General features: G+C 46.1%; 1 protein-coding gene across 2 annotated transcripts in view; it reads left to right on the forward strand.

Annotated features, from left to right (window-relative positions):
- Positions 1–554: 554 nt before the first annotated feature.
- LOC310751040 (transmembrane protein 132D-like) overlaps positions 555–19,389 on the forward strand; it is a 441,722-nt gene continuing 422,887 nt past the window's right edge. For both annotated transcript variants that reach the window (XM_083589854.1, XM_083589853.1), the window contains exon 1: positions 555–1,571. In XM_083589854.1, the coding sequence (XP_083445980.1) occupies positions 1,493–1,571 (79 nt within the window). In that variant the 5' untranslated portion in view covers positions 555–1,492. The remainder of the gene's footprint in view (positions 1,572–19,389) is intronic.

A 19,389-nucleotide genomic window follows, 5' to 3' on the forward strand; every position in this document is an offset into this window, starting at 1 on the left:
CCCCCCCGCGCGTCTCCGCCCATCTTTCTCGATAATCCGCTCCAGGATTGGTTGAAACCTTGACTGTCTGGGAACTGATGGATATGGGGGGGGGGGCGCAGTGGCAGTAGCGTTGCCTAAGGGGGGGGCGGGTAAGCTGAAGATAAAAGGAAGATGCGTTTATTTAATTCCCTCGTTTTTACTGGTGGGTTTAAAAAAAAACAAATTAAAATAAAAGCTTCTGTTTCCCCCCCTCTCCTTTCCCCTCTCTCCCATGTGCGCTGGTGAGGACACGATCGGAAACGACACCATGTAACTAAAATTTTATTTCCTTCCCCGCCTCCCTTGCAGATCGGGCAGGAATTTGCTGTTTATTTTAAACTGCATTGTCAAAACCAAAACAAAATAGGCGAGCGGAGGGGTGGAGGAAGCAAAAGCAAACCAACAGCAGCACAGAGCCCCCTCTCTAACCCTTCTCGGCTGGCAGCCTCTCTTTCTCCAGCCAGGGGTGATCTCTCGTCTCCGGGCTCTGCTTTCCCAAAGCATCACCGCCAGAGAAGAGCCAGGGTGCTCCTTTTGCGATGAGGTCCTGCTCTGCTCCGCCTCCTCCCACCCCCGCCAACCTCTCCCCTCCACCCCAAGAAGTGAATGAGGACTGTAGAGAGAGCGCCTTGTTTGTGCGCGCGTGTTTAAGTGAAAGGAAAACCATCAGTTGATTCGCTCCCCTCCCTTTCCCTTCGTTCTTCAGCGCCGTGTGTCTCTCTGCCTCCTTCTCCTCTCCCAGGCGCAACGAGCCACCGAAAGGCAAACTTTAGCGCTTCTCCCTCCCCGCTGCGCTGCGCTCCGCATCCCTCCCCCACCCTCCCCAGGATCTGTTAAAAAAAAGGAAGAAGAAATTTCAGCCGCCAAACAAAATGCCAAGCGGATCTGTGTTGGGAGGCAGCCTTTGCCTCCCTCCTCCCGATCAATTCCACCCCAAGCCTTGTCAATTTCCCCGCTGCAAAAGAGCGTTCCTCTGCTTAAACGTCCCGCGTCCAAACCTCGGTTTGCAGGAATGAATTAGCGATCGCCTCCCCTTCTCTCTCTCTCTCCCGCCTCTTCCTCGCCTCCTCCATCTCGTTACTCCTAGATCTCTCGGCTGGCGTTTATTTATATGGAGATCGGCGCTCTCTCTCTCTCTCTCTCTCCCCCCCCCCCCCCAACCTCGGATCACCATGATGCAAACCCAGGAGATGTTATTTCTGTTATTTAATATTCCTTGTTATTGAGAACATGCTTTTTTGAAAAACAAAAGAAATCTAGTTTTCGTAAGGACAGGCAACGGAAGGCACCCCACCTGCCAAGTCTTTGCTGGAGAGAAAATGAGTCTGAAGATCTGCAGATGACCTTCTCCACTCCCCACCTCTTCTTCTTCCTTTTCTTCCCGGGAGGGGTGAAAAATGGCCAGGAGCCGGATTTGTTTTGATCGCGAAGTCCTTGTGGCAAGGATCTAAGTTCTCTTCTGCAGCCCACCATGGGGACCCCTGGCCAGGGCAAGGTGCCTCGGGTGGTCTGGCTTCTGCTCTTTAGCCTGGCGGTGGTGCTCTCCAAAGGTAAGAAGCAATTAACCTTATCTTTCTTAATTTTCTCTGCCTTCCTGAGCCTGGGATTCTCCACTCCATCCTCCCCCCACTTCTCAAGAGGCTGTTCCTGGGAGTTTGTGAGGAGCGGCTGTAAGATTTGTGAATGGGAAGCGGGGAGCCCTGATCTTTCTTTTAATTTAAATGTCAGGGAAGATCTGCCCCACTCACTGGGATTCGCACTGGCAATTTATTAATCTTTAAATCCTGCCTAAGATAATATTGATTAGCACTCTGGCTAGATATTCAAATGTGTGTGTGTGTGTGTGTGTGTGTGTGTGTGTGAAAGAGAGAGAGAGATTAACTGGGGTTTTACAGCACCTTTTTAAGCGGCTACAAATGAGATCTATGTTCCATTCCTGCGAAATCACATAAAAAAAGATGCTCCCCAGATCTCATGATAGAGACATGGCTAATGACAGAGACAGGCTTCCTCTGTTCCAGCAGAATCGGATGTCAATGGGAAAGAGTCACCCGGGGGTGTGTATTTGATTATTCATTTATTCTGTAAGGTCGGATGGGTGGCATCACAGCGCATTGGGCAAAGTTTTACTATGAAAAGCAGAAACTCTGTAGTGGGTGATTCATCCTAGCAATGGCCTTGGAATAATGTTGATGAGGAAGCTGAGAACCTGCTACCCAGTGTCCATGCATGCAAACATTCTGACACATTTTTGCATTTATTTTCTCTTTTAAAACAACAAAACACTCAACAATGCCTACATCAAAGTAAGGAATGCTCAGATGAACATCTCAAAATGTAGGGATCTATGGTGGTGGAGCAATTCAGTGGGGTTGCTTGGAAAACTGTGGAAGAAGGGTTTATGCTTCTTCCGGGGAGTGGGTAACTGAAGGCACCTCTTGCGAGATGTTTCATTAGGCTGGAGGTTTAAAGGGGAAGGAAGACATTCCCATCTACTTTGTGAACTGGACAATAGAGTAGTTTCACCAGCTTGTCCTGTACATGCAGCCAGTCCTCATGAAGGGACATGGCTTCAGTTAGCTTTTGTTTAGGGTGCTGCTTAAGGCTGTAAAAGTTATTCCTTTTTTTTGCCTATGATGCATCAAAAGTGTTGGCCAAAAATATTTCATCTACATTATAGCATGTGGCAGTGAAATTGGCGACTGTCCCTGGGTTGGCCCTGAACTCCTGTTGTAGCACCAGCTATGGGAATAAGGTGCCTCTGAAACGAGGAAGTGCATGTTGAAAAGCTACAGAGAGACCTGGGGAATTGAAGAAAAGGAATATGGAGATTTCTGCCTTCGCAGCTCTTCCTTGCTTTACTTTTTGCCCTGTTGCATGTGGAAGAAGTAAAAAAGCCTTGTTTCTGTTCCTGTTACACAAGAAATACTGGCCATTGCTGTTTCTGTTCATGTGCTCCAAGCACAGGCATTCGACCTTTGCAGAGTACATCTGTTAGTAGATGGGAGGTAGTCAGGGTAAAATCTTTGTCAGTCCAGTGGGGTCTACTAGGCTTCAGCTGGAGAAGGGTCATAGCTCAGTGACAAGGCAAAACGTCCCAGGAGCAATCACCAGGGAGGCCTGGAAAGGACCCCCTGTCTGAAACCCTGGAGAGTTGTTGCCAGTCAGTGTTGACAATACTGGGCTAAATGGGCCCATATATATGGCAGCTTCCTATATTCAACTGCAGGTGGGGGTGAAATATGGGATATCTTTAACATTCCACCCCTATGTAAACTCCTTGCATGTAGAGGATGAGGCTAAGCCTTTGGCCCAGATGGGTGGGGTTCCTATACGTAGTTGTAGCTTTGTATGAGGCGTCTTGGGAATATGATAACGGGCCTTTAGGCCAGCCTCCCCAACCCTTATGCCCTCCAGATGTTGCTGTACCACAAATCCTACCAACACCTGCAGGGCCATTAGGTTGCCCTCGACACCATGTAACACATACATAAAGCATGAGTTCAAAACATCAAAGGGAACGAAGCATTTCATTATAATAAACAAGCCTAGCAACAAGAAATAATAAATATAAGCAATGACACAATGATGACAGGGAAGTATGTGTATATTATTATTATTATTATTATTATTATTATTATTATTATTAAAATGCAAGCCCTATTTGCAGCCTGAACGGGTCAGAATAATGTGTGGAAAGGGGGCTGTAGCTCAATGACAGAGCACCTTCTTTGCAAGACAAGATCCCGTCAATTCCTAGCATCTCGATGAAGGACTAGGAATGACTCTTCCTGAATTCCTGGAGAAACACTGCCAGACAGTGTAGACAGTACTGAGCAGGGTGGACCATTAGTTTGACCCTGGATAAGGCAGCTTCACATTCAGTCTATGAATATTGCCACTTCTGGGCCTGGATTTGCATTTTTTGCCTCCCCCTAATGACCTATTTATTGAGCATTCATCTTCATTTGCTTGCATAAACCTCCGAGGAAGGTTAGACTGTACCCAGTCTTTATTGCACATTTGTGCCAATTTATTTGCAGAGAGGTTATACCTCAACAAGTACGGAACTCATCCTGATTTAATCTACATTTGTTTGCAGGTGGTAATGCGACTTCCCATTAATCGTTTGTTCACCCCACACTCTTCAGGGCATTTTCTCATCACTTACCTAACTGCAAAAGAATCTTGTTATCTCCCTCCCCGCAGTGGATTTGTTACACCAGAGCAGCAGAGTGCTTTAATCTACTTATATTACACAAACCTACATTCCTGGTATGTGCAGGAATCCCATCCGCAAAATATTGATTGGTAGCCGTACTCCGCAGGCCATGTGTCACCAGGGTTAATTCTGTTCAAGGGGAGGAGCTTTTTCTTGCAGCATGAGACTCCTCCCATTATGTCCAGAGCTTCACGTGTTGTTTTGAAATGGTTTCTGCACCATCAGATTAACATAAATTCACTACCTAACTCTGTGTGCCTCGGGGTCACTTCATCCAATCAGCAGTATTGTGTGAGTGCCTGGAGGCGGTTGGAGGATGGATGGCGGCTAACAGATTGAGGTTGAATCCTGACAAGACAGAAGTACTGTTTCTGGGGGGACAGGGGGTGGCCGGGTGTGGGGAACTCCCTGGTCCTGAATGGGGTAACTGTGCCCCTGAAGGAGCAGGTGCGCAGCCTGGGAGTCATTTTGGACTCCCAGCTGTCCATGGAGGCACAGGTCAATTCTGTGTCCAGGGCACCTGTCTACCAACTCCATCTGGTACACAGGCTGAGCCCCTACCTGCCCACAGACTGTCTCGCCAGAGTGGTGCATGCTCTAGTTATCTCCTGCTTGGACTACTGCAATGTGCTCTATGTGGGGCTACCTTTGAAGGTGACTCAGAAACTGCAATTAATCCAGAATGTGGCAGCTAGACTGGTGACTGGGAGTGGCTGCCGAGACCATATAACACCGGCCCTGAGAGATCTGCACTGGCTCCCAGTTTCCGAGCACAGTTCAAAGTGTTGGTGCTGACCTTTAAAGCTCTAAACGGCCTTGGTCCTTTATATCTGAAGGAGCGTCTCTACCCCCATTGTTCCACCCAGACACTGAGATCCAGCGCTGAGGGCCTTCCCGCAGTTCCCTCATTGTGAGAAGTGAGGTTACAGGGAGCAGACAGAGGGCCTTCTCGGTAGTGGCGCCCGCCCTGTGGAACGCCCTCCCATCAGTTGTCAAGGAAATAAGCAGCTATCCTATTTTAAAAAAGACATCTGAAGGCAGCCCTGTTTAGGGAAGTTTTTAATATTTAATGCTGTATTGTTTTTAACACTTGATGCTGTCTAGCATGAAAGGGCAGCTAGGTGTTGGTTATTTAAAGTATTATTGAAATTTTACTCACAGGGAGAGATGGCTGTGGAATCCTTCTGCCCCAGGTGTCAAAACATCTTGGCTAGCCTCATTGACTTTGCTATTGTGCCTCAGGCAGTAAAATGTCTCCTACCAGTCTTTCTCCCTGCACATATGAAATAGCCGTATCAATGAGAGTGTTTGAGCCCAGATATTCTGGTTTTCTTGTTGCATGGGGAGATCTGCCAGCCGACTGTTGGCTGAATGTCTAAACTAGCCCCCATTGGCTTTTGAGGTAGCAATGCGTGAAGGGCTTGTTTACTGGTTTAGATGGCTTTAAAGGGCGTTGGACGAATTAAGGCCTACCCATTGCTAAAAGGATCCTCCATGTAGGCGTTCACCATTGCACACTGCTTGTGGGCTTCTTGGAGGCATTTGATTGGCTGTTTTGGAAAGCAGAGTTCTGAGCCAAATTGACTTTTTGTATGTTGCTCTTGCAATCTTTAAATATTAATGCATGCTGTGCCTAGACAGGAAAACCTGGAAGTAACCATTCCAGTACTTCCGGGGTGCCACGGGACACAACTTGAAAACACGTAACCTAAAGCGGATGCAACATGAGGTATGACTGTATCCAGATCAAGGGAAGTAATACAGTGGTACCTCAGGTTAAGAACTTAATTCGTTCTGGAGATCTGTTCTTAACCTGAAACTGTTCTTAACCTGAAGCACCACTTTAGCTAATGGGGCCTCCTGCTGCTGCTGTGCCGCCGCTGCACAATTTCTGTTCTCATCCTGAAGCAAAGTTCTTAACCCAAGGTAATATTTCTGGGTTAGCAGAGTCTGTAACCTGAAGTGTATGTAACCCGAGGTACCACTGTAGTTCCACTCTATTCTGTCTTCGTCAGACCACACTTGGTCATACCATCCAACTTTTTGGGTTGGGAAAGTGGGACATCCGTGCACTCTTTCTCCCCCCCCCCGCCCGAACCACAAACTCTTTCTTCTGCTTCCTACCTTAACCGCATGCTCTCCCCACCTGCTCGATCTTTGCATCGCAGCCACTGTATCTGTCCCTCTGCCAGCTCTTTCTCCACTGTTGCCATAGCTAGGCCTCATCCTTCTTGCAGCCTACCTGGCCTTGCCACAGCTGCTGGAAGTGAGGTGCCTGCATCAGGAAGTGGGTTCCAGATGTGTTGTGCCCGCTTCTGCGAACATGGCAGCAGCAGAGGTCAGCCACAGTGGCGGTGGAGCCTATGGTGGAGGCTGCCCCAACCGACCTGGAGGCAGAAAAATCAGGACATCACTGAGGCAGCTTCTGTGAATTTGCGATGTCCCACCCAATTAATTTGGGGCAATTGAGTATGCAAGCGAAGTAATAGAACCACTGTAATCTTCCTTGGTTAGCCCTCAGCTGGAGTCCTGTGTCCAGTTCTCAGCACCACAGTTTAAGGATATTGACAAGTTGGAACATCTGCAGAGGAGGGCAACCAAGATGATCAGGGGTCTGGAAACCAAGTCTTATGACAAACGGTTGAGGGAGTTGGGTATATTTAGCCTGGAGAAAAGGGAGACTGAGAAGAGATATGATAATAGTTAAGTTGTGGGTGAACATATCAGACGACACAGCGATTCTTCAAACAGCTCTTGTTTATTCAGAGGCCAGAACAGAACTGAACTGAAGGGCTCAGTCAGCCTGCTTATATAGAGCTCCAGTACAACGTAACTGTAACAATTTTCTAGAACTATCCAATCACTGAATGTCACTTTCGATCCCTTATTTGCACAACTATCTACAGTATCCCCCTGCTGGCCCAGGGTGAGAACTTCAGTACATAACAATAATCATCTTCAGATATCTAAAGGGCTGTCAAATGGAAGATGGCGCAAGCTTGCTTTCTGCTGCTCCAGATGGTTGGACCTGAACCAATGCATTCAAAGGACAGGAAAAGAGATCCCAACTAAACACTAGTAAGAACTTTCTGACAGTAAGAGCTGTTTGACAGTGGAATGGACTCCTTTGGAAGATGGTGAGCTCTCCTTCATTAGAGATTTTGAAACAGAGGTTGGATGGCCATTTGTCAGGGACTCTTTAACTATGATTCCTGCATTGCCAGGGATTGGCATAGATGGCCTTTGGGGGTCCCTCTTCCAACTTTATACTTCTATTATTCTATGCTGTTGATTGGCAGGAGATGGCTTCTGCATCCTGGCGTGCCGTGAACATAAACAGGGTGTTTGTTGTTTTTGAAGCTTGCTTTATCATCCACTCTGTGTTCTGCATATGTCTACACATCCCCCACTACAAAGAAATGCCAACTCCTATTGCAAAATACAAGTTTAGATTGCTATTGAAGCGAGAAAAAGGTCAAGGGAAGGAAACGTAATTCTGACAATCGCATAATATCTCTCTGTGTTGCCTGGGTGTGGCGTTGTTGTTGATGCTTCGAAATGCTCCAGTTTGAAGACCTCCCTCCATTATCTGCTTCCGAAGCAAGGATTGTGTTTGAACACCTCTTTCTCCTTTCCTGTCTTTTGTGTCTCCTTGCCTTCTGCACTGTCTACAACACAATGTGCTAATAGCAGGTGGCTTGCATACACTTGCAAGCAACCTTGAAATAATTCAGGGTTTACAGAACAGCACGCAATGAGTTGCTCTTTTGGAGAAAAAGGTTCATTTTTGAAGTTGTTCATTTAAATTGTGTTACAGGTTGATGTTGATGTTCTTGCAGTGTGCATCTATCTAGAAAATCTGGCTGCAGGGCTTGTTCAAGACATGTTGCTATCTGAAGCAAAGGGCAAGATGCCTGCCATGAATTGCACATGTGGAAGGTGACCAGATGGGCAGCTAAATCCTACTTCAATAGCTGGAAACTGGGGTGTGGGGAAGGGGTCGGAGGTGGCAGCTGCCTCACACTGCCTTAGGATTGGAGAACTTCAAGTGGGAGCTTGGGACAAATATGATCCTCCAGGCCCTTTCTTCCGAGGCCACACACCTCACTGGCCCTGCTTTGCAGTCCCAATGTATTTTTTAGTTTGTCCTTGAAATATGATACCTCTTGCTCACCTAGACGGAGGGTAGAGAATGGGGTGTGTGTCAAACAGGCTGCTGTACAAAGGGACAATCTGCCTTTGCTCCTCTGCTCACCTTTGCTTCTGGTCAGGCCCACCACTGACATGTGAGCCCTGGAAGGTTGGCCAGAAGGGAATGTGTTCCTCAGTGTAAAGGGAATTGGGGGTTGCTCGTGCGTAAGGGGACTGCTGCTCTAGGCAACGTTGTCTGGCTAAACCTTTCCCTGGCTGGACAGCCCTTTCTCCGTGGCTGGCAGAATCCATCAGTGGGCGTTTCCTGAACTTCTTCCAACATAAAAGCTCTTTGACGCCAAGTCTCCGCCTAGCCTCCCTGCGTGGAAGTCTTCTGCGCAGAGTGGGCGTGGCCAGCGGAGGTCCTGGGCTCTCCCCGCTGGTCTCTGTGGAAGAGTCTTGGAGCCATCTCTCTGAAGTCCTTCCCTGCTCCCCTTTCTGCCTGGTGTCACGCCGATTTCCTTCCCCAAAGGAAGTGTTCTCTCTCTCCCTGCTGGTCCCTTCTCCTGCATCGTTGGGGAGCCTTACCTCCACTCTTGGCTCCGATGGCAGTTCCCTGACACTCAGGCTGAAAAAGGGCCCTCACCTCTACAGCAATCCTTCCTCATTGGAGCCCCTGAAGCATCCATTGCCTGAGGAGCCTGCCTCATACTGCCCAATAGTGAGGATGACCCTCACTGGACATTCTCTTGTTGGTAGTGGTAATTCAGAATTCTTCTGGATGTCATTGTCTGTGTTGGTGTGCTGGGTGAATTAGGGTTGACAAGTCACTGTTGTTAAAAAAACAACAACCAAAAACATCTTCCAGGTGACAATAATAGAGCATAAAAATGACAGAACACCTAATAACTCTCCGCGTGCCCTCTAAACCAATTTACGGAATCCGCTGTCACAAAATGTGAAGATGGCTCTTGATTTAGATGGCCTTGAAAAGGGGTTGGGGGGGGCAAACTCCTGGATGGGTCTATCAATGGCTGCTAAATGGACGCTCCATTTTTAGAGAGAGTTTCTCTCTGAATTCCTACTACTAGAGAGGAACAATGGGAGAGGGTTACTGGAAGACAAGATGCTGGATGAACGAGACTTCTGCAAGGTTGTGCAGGAGACCACTGGCTGCATTTCTAAGGTGTGTGCTCATACTTTTCATTAGAGAACTGTTTGGGCATATTTATTTACTTTGAAGTATTTAAGCCTGTGTGTTGTAGTGCTCAGAGGGCAGACTAGGACCTGGGAGACAAGGTTTCAAATGCTCTCTTAGCCATGAAGCTTACTGGGAGACCTTGGGCAGTCACAGTCTCTCAGCCTTGCCTACGTTGCAGGATTGTTGCGGGGAATAAGATGGGGAAGGGGAGAAGCATGTCTGCATGCCATCTTGGAGGTTCCACTATCAACCCTGTTGCTGGTTTGCTTTCATGGCTATCTTGGTGGGTTTGCCCAGGGCAGGGTATCGGTTGTGGCCCCACCACTGAGAAGACCGTGCCCTGAGATATATTTCCTCTGGAGACTTAAAAATCTTTTTAAAAAACAAACCCTGAGTTTTTATTCTCTGGGAAATTACAATTTTTCCACAGAAGCTGCTGTACTTAAGATCAATGAGGTTTTGCTCTGATGCTTGAGTTCAATTTCTTAAACAAGGACTAGATAACTGTTGCACAGCTTCTGTTCAGCGATGTTCTACACTGTAATTTAGAATTGCAGGCTCACCTTTCTCTGGTAATAGGCTTGTAGTGATTTAGTGTGGCTTATAGTATTACAGCTAGGTTTGTTTGTTTTTCCAAAAATTCCTTGGAGATCGACACTATATAGAAGACTCTGCCATAAGTGGGTCAGGCTCCCACCTAAGGGATTGTGCTTGAGGTTCTTCGGGGATTAAATTTCTGTGAATTCAGATCTGAACCGACTTGATCCATACCTCTCAGACTAATGCACAAATCGGAATATTATTAGCTTTTAGCTTTAGCACTTCTCTGAATTTTGCAATATAATTCTCTGCTAAAGTAAAGTATGCAAATGCAGAACATGCTTTAGGATAAACTACACTTAGGAATGCATATGTGCATTTGCACATATTTGGTGCATAAAATACATATTTTAAAATACACATGGTTGAGATGGAATGGATGTATTATCAATTGCATTTATATCAATATATTTCCTCTAAGGAGTTTGGGTCTCTCCCCATCTACTTTATCCTCACAACGACCTTCTGAGGTAGGTCAGGCTGTGAGACAGGGACTGGCCTAATGTCACCTGTGTGGCTGTGAACCCTGCTCTTCCAGGTTATAGTCCAAAACAATAACCACTACACCTCACTGCCTCTCACTCACTTCAGCTTATATAAAATTTCAAAATTGTCACACATGCTTATTTGTCCACCTGTATTGCACCAGTGCCACAGTCCTATTTTTCCTTTCCAAAGTGTGTGTGTGTGTGTGTGTGTGTGTGTGTGTGTGTGTTGTGAAGGGATAGGAAAGAAACCCAAGAAACTACAGCTTGAAAAATGAACCTCCTTTACCTTGTTTCCTCTTTAAAAACTGCACAGAAGACAGAAACGTTGCAGAAGTAGGTTTTCTCCCCCTTGCCTGACAAACAGCGCCTGCTAAAATTGCCTCTCCCTTAGGAGAGTGATAAGACATGTATGGCAAAGAAATAAAAATAAAAATGAATTTTAGGCTGGAAGGAAAGGAGCTGTGGGTAAAAATGATCTATACTGAAACCCCATAGGTTTCCATTCTAGCTATCACTCTTTCGAGGTACTGAGAAAAGCTGCTTTATACCAAATCACTCTGTTGTTGTGCGGAAGGTGTGAGGAATTGTCAACCCTCCAGAAGCTGCTGAACTACATCTCCCATCACCCCAGGCCATCGTTCATGCTTTCCAGGGCTGATGGGAGTTGTGGTGCAGCATCATCTGGAGGTTTCCCATACTTAGTCTATAGCGCAGTGGTACAGTCTCTTCCAGGGGTGCAGAGCCATTAGTCAGGGGGCTGAATGTAGCCATTCCAGGTCTCTCTCTCTCTCTGCTCCTCAGAACTCTCTCCAGGCCTCACATACTCCCCGTGTTTCACACCCCCAACTGTTCATTTGGGATGTGTCCTTGCAGTCTGATGATGCCTCTTGCTTCTCTGGGTGGAGGACAGAAAGGGCCATGTGGAAACCAGTCTACTGTACAAAGGCAACTTTTTGACTTGGTGCCCTGCCCACTTTTGCCCCAGACCCCACCCACTATTGGCATGTGGCCCTTTGGAGGTGGCCCAGAAGGGAATGCGGCCCTCAGCCTGAGAAAGGTTCCCATCCCTGGTCTACTCTGATTGGCAGCTGCTCTTCAGATTTTCAGGCACAGGTCTTTCCAGGCCCTATCTGGAGATGTCAGGAATTGAATCAGGGACCTCCTGCATGCAATGGGGATTTGCTGTACCACTGAAAGATAACTGCTGTGTCTGTTTTATCACACCCATTTGGTCAAGAGGTGTATCCTAACTGCTAGGGTTGCAACAAGCCGGTATTTTGCTGCTCTGCTGCTTCTTTGGTTAATTATTTTGGGTCTGAAAATCCAACAGATTCTCCCAGGTTCTTCCCTTGGCCAGAGAGGTATTGTCAAGCTGTCCCGTAAGCCATCAGGTTTTGCTTTAGTTAACACTCCTGAGCTCTCAGATTCCTTCCTGAATCCATTAAGTGCCTGGTCCAGCCTTTCCCTGCAACCAAAAGGGAGGGTCCGTTGCCAGCTAGTTCACTTTGACAAAGTAATGAAGGGCCAAGGCTCTAAAGCAGCCTTCCACAATCTAGTATTGTCTCAATGTCATTGGACAACAGTTCCCATTATCTCTGACTCTTGGCCATTCTTGACTGGGAGTCCAGCAGTCAGCTTGTTGTTTAGTTATGTCCAACTCTTTGTGACCCCATGGACCAGAGCACGCCAGGCACTCCTGTCTTCCACTGCCTCCCGCAGTTTGGTCAAACTCATGTTACTAGCTTCGAGAACACTGTCCAACCATCTCATCCACTGTCGTCCCCTTCTCCCTGCGTGAGTGCCTAAGGGCTCCGCTCCTGCCACTCACCACCTGGTGCCCACCCTGTGGAACGCCCTCCCACCAGATGTCAAAGAGAAAAACAACTACCAAACTTTTAGAAGACATCTGAAGGCAGTCCTGTTTAGGGAAGCTTTTAATGTTTAATAGGTTATTGTATTTTAGTGTTTTGTTGGAAGCCGCCCAGAGTGGCTGGGGAAACCCAGCCAGATGGGCGGGGTATAAATAATAAATTATTATTATCATTACTTGTGATAATTATCATTATCTTTCCCAACATCAGGGTCTTTTCCAGGGAGTCTTCTCTTTTCATGAGGTGGCCAAAGTATTGGAGCCTCAGCTTCAGGATCTGTCCTTCCAGTCAGCTAGAGGGCACCAGTTTGCAAAGGCTGCCATATGCCATGCCTCATCACTGCTGCCAATTCCCCTTCCCCAGTAGGCACTTTATATCCACACACCTCTTCTGCCTTTGGGATAAGCAGTTGGTGCAGGATGGCATTGGTGGAGGTTGGTCAGTTAGGACGAAAGGAGCACTGCCCCACCAATCCCAGTCTGCCCTCAGCCAGCCCCAACCTACCTGTCTTCCTACTGACCACCAGTCCAGAGGGTGGGACTGCATATCATCTTCCACTTCCTTGGTCTCAGTGTTGCCCTTAGAGAACTCCACAGGGAGAAAGGCGGGGGCTCTGGCTCAGCCTATCACTGATTCTGGGCCTCCCTGCCTTCTGCTGCTCCAGTTCCAACAGGCACCATCCACCACAGGCTGGCAGAAGACTGGAGTAATGAGTAGCACCCACCTCTGGCCCAGGGGAGAAGCTTCAACTTCCCTTCCTCTACAGCAGACTCTTCCTGCCGAGAGCTTCTTCAAAGAGCAGAGCACGGCCCAAATAATAAATTCAGATTAAAACGAGAGATGTTCTGCCGGCGTACCATTTTATTTGTCAGCTCCAATCCTTAATGCAATTTGGTTTCTAATATTTTCCCCCTGCATTGCTCTTGTATTCCTCTGCCTTTTCTTTTTATTAGTTTCTCGGCGGTGGCAGCCTTCTTGACACCAGCTAGCATTGTTCTTTAATGTATTAATAAAAGCTGCATTATGGAGTAAAAGAAAAAATAGGGTATTGAGAGAGAATCCAAAGATAATCTTAGTATGTGTGCATGGGTTTGTGTATGTGTGTGTGTTTGTCTGTCTATCTTGAGAGACAATGGAGTGCGCCTCTGTGGGTTAAGTCAAACCGCTGCATTAGCAACAACGAAATGACCTTCCTGGGGTGCAAGCCTGGGCAGTGTGGATGGAGGTCCTGGGCTGTCCAGAAAACAGGACTCTCCTCTCAGCCTGGCTGATGTGGTCCAAAGGAAAGCAGAGCAATACGTTTGGCACCAGCTTGGTGGCAGGAGTTGCCAGAAGGAGGTGTACAAGGCGCCATCCAACCATCTTAGAGACTCCCCTCTGGATTGACTCCTTAGCCTTTTCATCTCTTGAAGATATGCTGAAACCACTTTCTTCACTGTTGTACTCACCATTGGTCTTGTTTGCTCAACCCACCAGACCCTGTCTTTGCATGCAGGCAGAGTCCCTAACTCACCGAGGGTTTGAGACCCACCGGCTACCCTCACCTGGTTTAGCTGGCCAGTCAAAGCCGTTTCCTGGGGTGTGGCCGCTGTTGCATGCTTTTCAGAGCCACAGGTGAGAGGTGAGTGCATGGTGGGGACCAAAGATGAACAAACTCCCCCAGAAGGAGTACCATGTGTCCCCCACCAGAGGTACTACAGTACTACCCCTCCCCTAACACCCCATCCACCCCATATATTTGTATGGGGGTTGGTTATATACATAAGCATACACGCAAACACACAGAGAGATGAATACATGCCCACACTGCATTCTTCATTTATCATCAGTCTGACTCTACCCTGGAAACCAAGGGTGGCAGCTGTCTGTCACTGTGTCCCAGGAAATGTCAGCAAGGCTGCCGATTGATTGAAGCGCCAGAACTGCATTGCTGTTGTGCTTTTTTTTAATAAAGCGCTATGTTAAATTACTTGGGTTTTTATCCTGCTGTGTAATATAGCTTTCTGCATTATTAATGGCAATTGAGAAAACCAAGTGGGTTTTAAAGATCGTTTTGCAGTACGTAAGTAGTGTTAATTATCATAAGTAGAGGTTAAAAAAAAGAGAGCTCAAAATGGCTTTTTAACCTTTTTTTCCATTTGAAAGAATGAATGAAAAAATGAACACAGGTTATACTGTAGCTAAGAGAGCCAGTGCAGTATAGTGGTTAGAGTATTGGACTAAGACCTGGGAGACCAGGGTTCAAATCTCTACTTGACCCTGAAGCTTGTTGGATGAACTTGGGCCAGTCACTGCCTCTTAGCCCTAACCTACCTCACGGGCTTGTTGCAGAGACTAAATGAGGAGGGGGAGAACCATGCACACCATATTGAGGATACTTATCCAAGATTCCTACATCTGTCAGAATGATGGTACATAATGTAACCTTATTATCAGGGGTCTGGGATTGAGGATATTTCGTAGCCACCTGGAAGAACTCTGGGTGACAGTTAGGGACGAGTGAATCTGTCATCTCCAGTATCTCATTTTTCCATTCTCAAATTCAGTTCTCCATATTTCCATTTCAGCTTGCATTTTTTTAATAACACATTTTTGTATGTGGTTTTCACTTACGCAGGCATTTTTAATGCATTTTTTTTAAAAGCACCCTTTCCCCTAGTCCACGCATGGCCAAACTTGGCCCTCCAGCTGTTTTGGGACAACAACTCCCATCATCCCTGGCTAACAGGACCAGTGGTCGAGGATGATGGGAGTTGTAGTCCCAAAACAGCTGGAGGGCCAAGTTTGGCCACCACTGCCCTAGTTTATGCATTTCTGTAAACATTCTTTGGCTGGAGAACTACATTGCAAAATTCGGAGAAGTGGCAATTTCAAAGGATGACCAGGGTGCAATCTACACACATATTAAAAATGCAATGAAAATGCTTTAAAAAAAAGCAGTTTGAAAAATATATTGAATTTGCCATAGCTCACCATCACCACCTAGTATCACATTTATATATTGCACTTTGCAACGCACTTAAAACCCGTTTTATTTGCAGCTGGATAGGTGAGTCCTATGTTTCGATTTGTGTATTGTTTTGGTAGTTTCGATAGGTTTGCCTTTAAATGTAAAGTGAACCCAATGTTTCCTCTATCCCTAGTTGCAGTTGTGAGTGTTCCCACTTGCCAGGGAGTTTTACCTTCCTTTTCACCCCCACATCTTTGAAACTTAACCCAAACTGTTATGCCCATGCTTAACACAGGGTGCATTGAGATTAGTTTTCCTGATTATAATGCTATCACTTTTATCCTGGAATCTAACATTCCTTTTAAGGAATTAAGACCTCTGAACAAGCATCATTGTGATTACATTCCTAAACTCTCATGATTTTCTGGGTTAACAAGGTTTTTCTGGAAGCGAACAACATAGAAATGAGTGCTAGGGTCCCACTAGTTTTTTTCAGGAGTGTCTTTTTCATTGTGCGAAAGATCACATAAAACGTGGAAATTATCCAGAAAATTGAACATAGTGCTCTCAGTATGCAGCCTTGGGTCTATCAATTTCAGTGGGTCTACTTTAAGCAAAACGTAGTTGGATTCAACCCTTTGTTTTAAAATGGAAGGAATAATCAAATATCAGAAATGAAATTACTGCCCTGAGGCATGTGCAGAATGTCTCTATTCCCGGACCACAGCTTGTCTGTGCACACATCTGTGATTTGAAAGCAGGGACAAAGGATGGAGTTTCCTGGGATGGCTGTTTCTTTCCAGAAATTAATCATCAGCCGCAGCCAGCCCTGCGATAGTATCTCCGCTTTGGCCAGGTTTCCTTACGTAGCCTAGGACAAGAATAACAATATTTAAAATAAAGATGTCACGGACTGAGACAGTCTGGCTAAAAATAATCCAGCCATCCAACAGCCTTTGATAGATCACCTAAACAAATAGGAAAGAAATGAAGAGGCTGAACTAAAGCGAGATCCTTAAAGATGTCTTTATTTTGCCTCCCTCCTCCTTGTGAGGAATACATGTGGCTGCACCATTAAAAGAAGCCCTGCTGGAATTTAATGTCTTTATTAATAATGCAGCCAACCTTTTTACATGAGACAGTTTGGTCTTTTGGCAGGCTGCCATTATCCACAAACACCTCAGACTTTCATGCATATGTGTGTGTGTGTGTGTGTGTGTGTGTAAAACACAGACCTTCCGGAGCTGGTAGAGGTTGTGAGGAGACCAACAATTTCACTAATGTCTCCAGGCTGGACATGTTAGAAAGGGCATGTGGAGCTCTCTGATATTCCTCTAGGGTTGGAGGGCAAAATCTAGAGCAGGCTTTCAGTTGGGTTGGGACAGGGCTGAACTTGTTATTTCCCTGCCTGAATTGTGAAAAGGCTAAGCTGACAACTCCAGTTCCCATCCCTGCACCTAACTTTTGCCATATCTGCACTGTACTTCTAAAATACCATGATAAAAAGGACCCCTAGATGGTTAAGTCCAGTCAAAGGTGACTATGGGGTTGCAGCGCTCATCTCACTTTCAGGCCAAGGGAGCCAGCCTTTGTCCACAGACAGCTTTCCGGGTCAGGTGGCCAGCAGGACTAAACTGCTTCTGTCACAACAGAACACCGTGACAGAAACCAGAGCGCACAGCAACACCGTTTACCTTCCTGCCAGAGCAGTACCTATTTATCTACTTGCACTGGCGTGCTTTCAAACTGCTAGGTTGTCAGGAGCTGGGACTGAGCAACGGGAGCTCATCCCGTTGTGGGGATTCGAACCGCCAACCGTCTTATTGGCAAGCCCAAGAAGCTCAGTGGTTTAGGCCACAGCGCCACCCGCGTCCCTGAAAACGGGACTGAACCGTCCAGGGGTTCTTTATCTTTACCTAAAACATCATGAAACCACAATAACAACCATGGATTCTCCAAAAAACTCTGGGAACTGTAGTTTGTTAAGGGTGCTGAAAAGTGGTTTTGTTTTTGTTTTTTTAAAAAAGATCCCTGTTGTTTTCGCAGAGCTGCAATTCTCACATACCCTCCAATTCTCACTATTTTGCCAGGACAATTGCTATCACGCTTCAATAATCACATATTCTGTCTTATCCCTCTGCCCTGGCACCGTAGAGAATTAACTCCCAATTAAGACCTCTGCAACCATTCATAGGTGGTGCTGTGGGTTAAACCACAGAGCCTAGCACTTGCTGATCAGAAGATCGGCGGTTCGAAACCCCGCGACGGGGTGAGCTCCCGTTGCTCGGTCCCTGCTCCTGCCAACCTAGCAGTTCGAAAGCACATCAAAGTGCAAGTAGATAAATAGGTACCGCTTGGGCGGGAAGGTAAACGGCGTTTCCGTGCACTGCTCTGGTTTGCCAGAAGCGGCTTAGTCATGCTGGCCACATGACCCGGAAGCTGTACGCCAGCTCCCTCGGCCAATAAAGCGAGATGAGCGCCGCAACCCCAGTGTTGGCCATTACTGGACCTAATGGTCAGGGGTCCCTTTACCTTTACCTTTACCTTTAACCATTCATAGTTCTCCGGTGCCCCATGGCCCCTCCCACCCTACCTCCCACCCAATTGCTGCTCTTCCCTTCCCACTCTGCTTCATGGGAAATAGGATGGGGGCACTGGGTGAGGCAAGGCAGGGCTGTGTGGTGGACAACAGATGTTGCTGCTGCTCCCCACTGCTGGCTTCCCCTGCCACAGCCACTAAACACACCCCCCCACACCCCACAGCTCAAGGTGCCTCTGCCTTCCTCCTCCAGCCCCCCTGCCCCACTTTTCTTTGCCTGAATGTTGGAAGGCAAATTCTCAGATTGATTTAACAGTCAATTCTTCTTCCCAGGGAACTCTGGGAATTGCAGCTCAACACCCATAATGCAGTGCAGTTCCCAGGATTCTGTGGGGGAAGCCATAACTGTTTAAAATGGCATGACATTGCTTGAAATGTATAGACAGGGTCAGGGTTGGCTGCCAGGCTGACACCTTGCATCTTCCTCAGTGTCCTGGAAATGTTAATTTTTTAAACATTTCATTGATCTGATAGTAATGTAACCAGTCATAAACAGATTCTTTCACCTCTTCATAAGTTTTCATTTTCCATTCCCCCCCCTCTTATTACCAATTCTCCATATGTTATCCACCTCCCCCTCATATTGATTTTTTTCACACTCATCACTTCTAATGGTGAAATCCAATGGGGGATTTACAAACTGTAAATTCTAATGTAAGAACCAGTTTTACAACCCACATTTAAAAAATCTAGTAAATAATAAGTCATGCTGTGATATTGCCAGTGTAAGTAATGAATAATGATTTTTTTTGATCCAGTTACATTACTGGGCATTGTGTCATTCACCATTGGCAGTTCTGAAATGTGAGCTACAGAAAACATTTTTATTTTAGTTTTAAAAATGCTATTCATTTAATTTGATGAACATTTGAATTTTTATGTATCTCAACTATATGTAATAGCCTTTTTTCTATTTTGGTGTGACCTTAATCTTAGCAATTCTATACCCTTGGCCATACAGTGTGATTTATTTTTTTTACAGAAAGTAGCTTTAATGCTTTATACACTTAAAGTACCTAGGCCTATACAATTATGTGTAAGAGCATGTGAGGTGGTCTTGATTTAAACAGTTGACATTTTTATTTAGTGCCAGTAACTGGTTTCTGCAGTGCCATTCAATGGTACAAGGTGCTATTTACCAGAGACTGACATACTAAAATATATTATCATAATAAATTTAATGTTAATGGCTTCTTTTTATATGTATGCATATAGTTTTGTTTATCAACTATATTAACTAATTATATATAACTAATTATATATCATTTTCAATGCATTAAAATGAAGATTCTCCCATTTTAAATGA

The sequence above is a fragment of the Podarcis filfolensis genome (assembly GCF_964270895.1).
Source record: "Podarcis filfolensis genome assembly, chromosome: 16".
In the NCBI taxonomy this organism is placed as follows: domain Eukaryota; kingdom Metazoa; phylum Chordata; class Lepidosauria; order Squamata; family Lacertidae; genus Podarcis; species Podarcis filfolensis.